The sequence below is a fragment of the Drosophila serrata genome, unplaced genomic scaffold (assembly GCF_035046125.1).
Source record: "Drosophila serrata isolate PLE 108 unplaced genomic scaffold, ASM3504612v1 contig_245, whole genome shotgun sequence".
Taxonomy (NCBI): Eukaryota; Metazoa; Arthropoda; class Insecta; order Diptera; family Drosophilidae; genus Drosophila; species Drosophila serrata.
Window position 1 is genome coordinate 1,652,149 of NW_028257143.1, and position 9,075 is coordinate 1,661,223.

The 9,075-nt window shown below is 47.8% G+C and overlaps 1 protein-coding gene across 5 annotated transcripts; it reads right to left on the minus strand.

Moving 5' to 3' along the window:
* Window positions 1-123: 123 nt before the first annotated feature.
* Window positions 124-8,473, minus strand: Chd1 (chromodomain-helicase-DNA-binding protein 1). Of its 5 annotated transcripts, none has more exons than XM_086832066.1 (7): window positions 8,196-8,473; window positions 6,397-6,936; window positions 6,221-6,336; window positions 5,974-6,153; window positions 1,284-5,885; window positions 1,093-1,218; window positions 124-1,018 (listed from the first exon to the last, which is right to left on the minus strand). In XM_086832066.1, exons 1-7 carry the CDS (start codon window positions 8,202-8,204, stop codon window positions 811-813), a joined length of 5,781 nt encoding a protein of 1,926 aa, XP_086688192.1. In that variant the 5' UTR covers window positions 8,205-8,473; the 3' UTR covers window positions 124-810. The 5 variants fall into 5 exon arrangements, with proteins under 5 accessions (XP_086688192.1, XP_086688191.1, XP_086688190.1 ...); XM_086832065.1 differs by having other exon boundaries at window positions 1,284-5,888; window positions 8,196-8,444; XM_086832064.1 differs by lacking the exon at window positions 8,196-8,473 and adding an exon at window positions 8,071-8,193.
* Between the last annotated feature and the right edge of the window lie 602 nt (window positions 8,474-9,075).

Below are 9,075 nucleotides of genomic sequence, written 5' to 3' on the forward strand. Positions count from 1 at the left end.
GCGACGACTCTAAATGTAAAAGGCCGGCCACTTCGGTTTTGATAAAATAAGTAAACATTTTGATAGCGAAATTTCTAGTAACCTTTCTTTAACCCCTTTAAAAAAAAATACCATTTGCAGATGTTTTTGTTTTATCAATTTAATTTTATATATATTTTATAATTTATTGATATACATCATATATTTGTTTTCAGACACTACAACATATTATATTTTATCGTAATTATTAGAACCTTTAAATTTAACTAAATTACACTTCTCTGAATCATTCGCTGTTATTCTTTATTTCTATATTATGGTAAATATAAATGAATGCATTATAGACAAAAACAAATTCTTAGCATGCTGTTCCTATCTTTCATCATCCTTATCATTGATTCTGTGTTTTTACAATCGTATAAGTTAATTCATAAATATAATAGTGAGAATTTGTTGTTGGTTTAAAAGCTTTTGAAACGACTCTGTTAACTGCACACTTCCATAACCTGCTGCTGTACAATTTAATAGTAGAAAAATATTGATTTATACACAAATAGTTGTCTAAGATTAGGGTTTGAGGCCGAGAATTGCAGCTCGATTCATGATGATGATGCAGTGTTTGCCCTGTGCGAATGGGTGTGACAATACGTAGTCTATGTATAGTCTATATAGTCGCTACGTTTACTTGTACATGATGTATGTATATGGGGCAACGCTAAACGTATATTGTATGCAGGTTCATTTGCTCGGAGAGGAATTTCCCCTTGCATATGTGCTTATGTCTAGGTATTTTATATACAAAAGACTCGGGTGTTCCGTGCCGGCTCCTCTTTAGGTCTGCGTGCGTCGCTCGTATTCGCTACTGCGTCTGTAGTCGGCAGGGTAGTCACGCGGCATCACAGGATAGCCGCGAGGATCGGTGCGATAGACTGATGGTGGCGGTGGTGGCAATCCGGGAACGACTCCATTCGGCATATAGTAGTTGGGCGGTAGGTAATGGTTCGGGTAAGCATGCGGCGGGAGATGCCCAGAAGGGAATCTGAATTAAGGAGTTACATTAATGGCTAATCTTGCATTGCACTTCATATAAATGCTTTGTAAAGTGACAGTTACCTGCGTTTATCGGGACGGCGGTCGCGTTCGCGTTCTCGATGATCCCGATGGTACCCTCCTCCAGGAGCTCCGCCACTTCGCGCATACCCAGCATCGTAGCGATCGCGCTTGTATTCCAAGCTGTATCTATTTAAAGAAGTAAAATGAATTAGAAAAAAATGTCCACAATGTCAAAGAATCCAGACAATTACCTCTCGCGGGCATGCCACCGCTCCATCTCCGGCGTGTAGCCGGATGGAGCGGGTGGTGGCTCATAGCCGCCTCGACCACCTCCCCCTCGACTACTATTTGGCGTAGAGGGCGAGTTGAGACCTTGCCGACGGCCACTTTCGTAGCCCGCGCCAGCACCACTACCTGGAGGTGCACCACTAGCGCCAAAATAGTCGCCGCCGCCACGATGATGCTTTTTTCGATCCTCATGGCGCTCCATGTTTTGTCGCTTAAACGACGACATGGACTTTAATTGTTCGCTGATGCCACCAGCTCCGGGAATTCCAGATGTACCGCTACTAGTGTCAGCAGCATCATTCTCGTCTCTCTTTCGCTTTAGCGGAGAATCATTGGTGAATCGCCCGCTCGCGGAAGGCGTTCCCGTATCCAGATAACGCCCACTACTAGCACGTTCCTTGTCCTTGTCCTTTTTCTTTTTTTTACCTCCGCTCTTGTCCCGATCCTTGTCCTTTTCTTTTTCAGATGATATCCCGTTGCGCTTGGACTTGCTGGGATTACCCGCCGATGAGTCCTTGGCCTTGCCCTTCCCCTCCTCCTTTCCCGTCTGCTGCTTAAGTGCATGCTTATAGATTTTAAAAAGACGCTTTGCGTCCAACTCTGTGAACTTGGATACGAAGTACCACAAGTTGCTGCGCCATTCTTTCTTTTCCGGCTCACCGTACGGCTGCAGGCATACGTCGATCTGCCTGCCGATCTGTAGCAGACAATCTCTTGTATGTTGCAATTGGTCTTGGTCGGACAGGCTTAGGTCCGGTTGATCCAGAGCTTTCAGGGCCTTTTTCACTGGACGCATTTTCTCTTTACATTCGTTGAATATGCTGGGATCCAGGTCGCCCAGTACTTCCAGGGCGCGCGGCTCATTATTTGCCGTAAAGTGCATCGGCTTGTTTCCGTTGTTGTCCGAGGCGCTATTCTTTTTCGACCGGACCTTGGACTTTTTGGTCTTCTTGGCGGTGCCACTGCTGGCCTGATCAGAGGAAGGGATGTTGTGCGGCGAGGAGGTTGAGTGATCTATATGACTGGCACCCGCACTCTCAGGGGCAGTGACCGCCTCGTCTGCATCCTGCGACCTACCGTCGGCATTCGAGCTGCTTGCTGCCTGATGGCCGGTCACAGACTTAGCGTCGTTGGTGGACGCTCTTGATGCTCGGGGTCGACGCTGACGACGCCGCTGGCCACCTTTGGTCAGTTCAACGTTCTTTTTAATGATCTTAAGCAGGTACTCGGCACGGGTCTGCAGCTGCTTGGCCTGCGGCTTGCGCGTGTCGTTTAACAGGATCTTGTCCGTGAGCTTGAGCGTAGGGTCTAGCTTCATCTGCTCCCAGGATCCGATCCCATACTGATAGATGCCGCACAGCAGCTTCGTGTCCTCCTCATTACTCCATTCGACGTCGAAGAGTGGGGCTCGCGTCTTAATGTTGAAACTCCACTGCAGCCTCTCTTCAGCACCGCTGGGCATGATTTCGTTAAGCGGCTGCAGCTCCTGCTCGCAGGTCAGCAGCTTTTTGGCGTTAAATGAGACCCCACCCAGCTTAACTGAAAAGGTAGCGCGGGCGCGCCGCTGTTTCGCACCCACCGTCTCATCCGTCGTCGTCACAGTCTTGTTCTCTTCCTCCTTGTGCTCGTCCAAGAACTGAACGCAGCGGTCGTGCAGCATCTCGCCAAGGCGCTTCAACTCGGCCAGCGGCTTCTCCTGCAGCTCGGCATCGCATGCGATTGCCTCCATGCGGTGAAGTGGGGCGGGGAACTTTTTGTAGCTGCGGATGAAACGTCGCAACTCGGCGTCTGTGAAGCCAATGATCTTCTCCTTCATCGTTGGCCGTCCCCGCTTTCGCGGTCGACCATCGTCTCCGCTGCCCTCAGAGCCCAGCTCGTAGTCTGAGTCGGCCGAATCATCCGCTTGCTGCTTGCCCTTGGCTCCCTTTCCGCCTGCCCCCCGCTTGGTCTCGTTTTGATTGGCAGAAGTTGCAGTCTTCCTTCGCGGCGGTAAGTATAGATCCTCCATTTCCTTGGCGCGCTCCTGATCCTCAATCACTTTTCGGAAGCCCTCAGGGATAATGTCATCCCAGTCCTTGCTGTCGTCCTCATCGTCAGCGGCATCTTGTTCTGCATGTTTGTTGACCGCCGCCTCGCTTGGTTCCTCCTCGAAGGCTGCTATGCTAGCCACCTTGAAGGCAGACAACAAGTCATCGCCTGGCATCTCTGGGTCCTCATTGCGTGTCTCGGCACGACGCAAGATCTCGTCAATGTCGCAGACTAGATCGTCATCGTGCTCCTGCTCGTCCTTAAACAGCTCTTCGGCGCCAAACTTTAAAATAGCCGACAGATCGTCCTTGTTAAACGGATTCGAGTTTGAAGAGTGGCCGTTGCCGCTCTTGTCGAGAACGGTCCGTCCCGTGGTATCCATCCGCTGGATGACCAGATGATCCAGCACCATTTTCTGTTTGGCTCGTTCCACAATCTGCTCCTCTACCGATCGAGCGGTGACCAGGCGATAAATATTAACCTGGTTCTTCTGACCGATCCGATGGGCTCTGGCCTGGGCCTGTAGATCGTTCTGCGGATTCCAGTCAGAGTCGAAGATGATCACTGTGTCAGCTGTGGCCAGATTAATGCCCAAGCCTCCGGCCCTTGTGGAGAGAAGGAAGCAAAAGTCTTGACTTCCCTCGGCATTGAAGTGATCCAGAGCCTGGCGCCTCATTTCTCCTTTGATGCTGCCGTCCAGGCGCTGGAAGGGAAAGTGACGCTTCTGCAGGTAATCAGCGAGGACATCCAGCATGCGTACCATCTGTGAAAAGATTAGCACACGGTGGCCCGTCTCCTTAAGTCGGCACAGCAGCTTGTCGAGCAACACTAATTTTCCGGAGCCCTTTAGCAGCGTCTGTAGAGCCTCATCCTGCAGCAGACCCATTAGTTCAAACTCCGAGGGGCGAATGAGAGCGGCGTGGTTGCAGCACTTTTTCAGCTCGATAACTATGTTTAGAAATGTGGAGGTGCTGCCGCGCTTCCCCTTGCGCAGGGCGTCGAAGTTCTTGGTAAGGATCCACTTGTAGTACTGTTTCTGCAGCGAGGTCATCTCTACTCGCAAAATTTGCTCCACCTTCGCCGGTAAGGACTTCTCTACGTCCTTCTTCACTCGGCGCAGGATGTAGGGCTCTAGCTGCTGGTGTAGTCGGGTGTAGCCCTTGTCCTCTGCATTGCCATGCTGCACCTCAAAGTTTTCCCACGTATCGAACTTCTCTGGCATGATAAAGTGTAGTAGGGCCCAGAGCTCCTTGAGTGAGTTCTGCAGCGGTGTGCCCGTAATTAGCAGCCGATGGTTGGTGTCGAACTCCTTTAGCGACTTATAGAGCAACGAATCGTCATTTTTGAGCCGATGGGCCTCGTCCACCAGCAGTGCCGCCCACTGTAGAGTGCCCAGAAATTGCTTGTCCTTCAAAACAATCTCATAGGTTGTGAGGATGCAATTGAATTTAAGCCGCTTTGAGCCCTCGAACTGCCACTCATACTGCTGGATCAACTCGCGCGACTTGATGTCGCCAAGGTAGGTCACTACATTCATGTCCGGTGCCCACAAATCGAACTCCCGCTGCCAGGCGGTCATAGTGCTAAGTGGCACCACGCACAGGAAAGGTCCGTAGAGATGGTGCAGTTTAAAGAGCGAGTAGAGGAAGCAGATAGTCTGAATGGTCTTGCCGAGGCCCATTTCATCGGCCAGAATCACAGAGTTCTCCTTGCACCACGAGTGGAGCAGCCAATTTAGACCGTCCATCTGGTAATCTCTGAGCACTAGTCCCGGCACGAGAAACTCTGGCTGGTTCTTTATTCGAGAGAACTTTGGGCGATACTTGAGCACGCGACAGTGACGAGAAGGTGTGCACTTGGAGCTCTCCCGTTCGATGAACTGCTCCGCACAGCGCTGCCACTTGCGCAGAACCAGAGCAGCATCCTCCCAGGTGGATTCTGCATATGGCAGTGACTGCCACTTGCACAGGTACTCCTCGGCTCCGTCGTCCGGCTTGGAGCCCTTGGCAATGATTCGATCCACATTGTTATATGACTTCAGCAGTTCGTTCTGTAGCTCCAATTGACATTCAAAGTAGTCAATGTCCTCGGGCCCGGCATAGCGGCGCCAATATGCCTGATCCTGCTCCTTTTTGATGAAGTTGTCTAGCTTTTTCATGCCCTTGGCCTTCATATCGCGCAGTGTCGCCTCAGACTCCCAGGTGTTGTGGATGTATGACCAGCCCTTCCACTTGATCAGAAACTGAACCTCTGCTTCCGCCTCCGATGCCTTTTCATCGAATCCCGCATTCGGATCAAAGCCGTTCTCTTCAATGGCATAGATCGTTGTCTGGTTGCCGGTGCATCCCCGCTTACCCAAACGCTGCGCCAGGATGCGCTCGATCGTCTCACACTTCTCCTCCTCCTCGGCGGCGGCAGCAGATGCGGCTGCCTGACTCTCGTCGTACTCACACTCCAGCAGATCCTCAGAGTCGGTTTCCTCGTTCTCAGAGGCTTCCTTGTAGCTAACAGCTGCGGCTGTGCGACGGGTGGCGCAGCTGCTTAAATTAAGAAAAGTTGGGTACAGGTCAGGTCAAGGGGAAAAAAATGGAGCTACCACATGAGGGAAATCAGGGAGATCATTACCGCTTGCTGGCATCGTCATCATCGCTGTCCTCCGAGCTGAAGGACTTCACCCGGCGTTTAGACTGCTGCTGCTGTGCCGGTTTGCTCCTAGAGGTAGTAGCCGCTGGCTTACGTTTTTGGGACGCAGCGGACACGTCTTCATCACTGTCCTCGCTTTCATCGCTTTCGTCCGAATCCCAGCTGGAAAATGAAAACAAAAGCTGTTGTGAAAGCGAATGAAGAAACAGAAGGATCACAACAATCTCACGTTTTCTTTTTCTTCTTTTTGGGAGCTGGAGCTCGCTTGGATTTGTCCGCAGCAGTAGCTGGTGGCTTGCGCGCCTGGCGCGTCCGTTTGGGTCTGTAGTCTTCCTCTTCATCCTCCTGGTGATGAGAACATGTTAGGAATGCCTAGCGCAATCTGCTCCTTAGAATCCGACTTACGCTGCTGCTGCTGGAGGATGTTGGCGAGACATTGGCAGAACTATCACTGGCAGAACCGTCGGCAGAGGCCTCGCTGGCTGGCTGCTGATGACCAGCCTCAGTCTCATCGTCCTCGTCATCTCGTTCCGGCTTTGACAAACTGCTGCTGCTGGTGCTCGTGTTTGTTTTATTGTTGATGCTCCCCTGATTCCTGTGATCGGCTTGGCCATCGGCATCGGAATCGGAGTCGCTTCCACTGGACCCACCGCTGGAGCTGTCGTCTTCCTGATCATCTGTGAATCCATTCGTCTTGCTGTCCGCCTGGGCAGCAGCAGCTGTTGGTGGAAAACCTGACGCCACCGTCGACGATTTGGTTTCCGGCTCCGCGGAACTGCGTCCATCGCTGGAGTTACCAGAGGAGCTGTCCGAGTCCGAATCGGAGCCTGAGGAGCCGCTGCCGCTACCGCTGCCACTGCCACTATGGTCATCGGTGCCATTCGCCGCCTCCCGGGTGTCATCTTGTTCGTCTGAGCCAATACTATTCGCCGATTCATTGAGTGCCTGTCAAAAAGATATGGCAATCAGTCGAAGATGCAGGATTCAAAAGAACTAGCATTATATGGATCACCTGAAAATGCTCAAAATACCTGCTTAAAGCGGTAAAACCTTTAAAATTTTAGCATAAATACTTCGTCTGCTCAGAAAAATCTATTTGAGAAAGAAAGGACTTCAATCCTCCCCAGAAAAAAGGTCTAACTCTTAAAGGACCAACTTCCTAATAAAATGATTTCTTTTTTTACAATTTATTCCGAAAGTTCATTGCTAAAAAGTCTTAAAAAGTAAACAGGGTGGAAACGTCTTTAAGAACAACCAAGGTATTGAGTTACCAGGACTAATCCTCTCCAGAAATTAATTTAAAGACTAGTTTATTCTAAAGCAGCCATGAAAAACCAAGAAACCATTATGGTCCTGGGAGGCTTTACTAGGAATTATCCGAGTAATTGACACTGAATGGCGGAAAACACGAATTATGGATCCTGGACAGTAGAACTACTAGAGATCCTTGAAAACAACTGGGTATTCGATCTCCTGGCACTATTTTTCCATCAAAAAGTCTTAAAAAATAAGAATTTATGCCTCTTAACTTGGGAAAAAATAATTTTTAACGATTGTTCCTGTGAAAAGGAGGTCTTATTTTAGTAAAATAAATGCCGGCTTCTTTTTGGCGGGTTCCAAATCCCAAGGAAATTGGATAAAAATCTTTGAAAGAAATCTTTGCACCTTGTGGTTTATGATTACGTAATCGATGAAAATTTTCAATTTGCAAGGAAAACCATCGAAATCCATGGAATTTAAAGCGGTTTTATAGCGGTATCCAATAAAAACAAACCGAAAATTTCGAATTTGATCAGAATTTGCGAAAATGGGTACCCAAAATATTTTCATAAAATCCACTCTGGGTGCCACGTAGGAGTCTCGGGAACAGTCGGGAGTCGTCAGAACGATGCAACACGGTCTATTAAATGGGAAAATCCTTACTTTTACCAAATGCCTCGCTCGCAGCCACAATACCAGCTAGTCAAGTGCGGGTGTCTCACGGCGAAGAGACTTCTATGGACTCTGGGGCTGAACGGCCACGCCCACAAAACGGAGCGTGTGTTTTGTATGTAGCAGTTATTTTCAGTTAATACTCACACGACGACTGGGATGAAACTGATTTAAAGCCTTTCGATTCGAATAATGGAAGAAATTCATCGTTTTTTCAACTTTTTCACACACACCGACGTTCGACATTCACAGCTTTTTCAAGGCCTACTCACCTGGCTCATTATATTGTCGTGGTAGCACCCCCAGTTGCCTTATAGCGCTCATTAAATACAGCCAATACACTTGAACACGGTCACTCTCAAATGTTTATGTTTTTCCCGCAAGCCACTTGTTCTTAAATGCACTTTTTCCAACACAAAAAGATCGCTTTTCACGTTTCATGCGTTTTTTTTTTCATGCGTCGCAGCAGAAATATCGCCACCATTTTGAATTAGTGTGGCCGGGTCATTTAAACTAGAGGTGGTCGGAAAGCGATGGGGATGGGAACTCTAGTTGCAATAATATTAATTTATAAACCATGCATATATTTAGTTTAAGTATTACTTCTTAAATATGGTTGGTTTTGGTTAATTTCTAGTTCTTTCATTTAAATATAAAATATTTTATACCATTCAAATTGTTTAATAGATTTTTAAAATTTAAATGGATATTAAAAAAACTTTTTCTTTCTTACTTTAATTAATTTTAATTTTTACTAAGGAGAATCCGTATACGATTGAATTACTGAACATATCGGCTATATATCGCCGATATATTTAGCCAGATAGGAAACAACCCAAACAAGTCACCCGGTAAATTATTAATCAAAACTCAGTCGAAGTACATGTATCCTTCTTTTGTATTTTCCTATACAATCATTAATTTTGTAAGCAACTGGACCTTTCCTTAAACAGTTTAAAAAGTCGTTACATAGAAACTCTGTAGTCACAGTAGGTTTTCAGTCATTTAGACGATATTTTTTAGCGGCCTCGGGGTTACTATTGAAACAGCTTTTATCAGTGCCGATTTTATCTGTTATTATTATTATTATAGTCGTATAGATACTACCTAATTTAGAATCCCCAGATAAATTTAATACGTGAATTTCGCAGT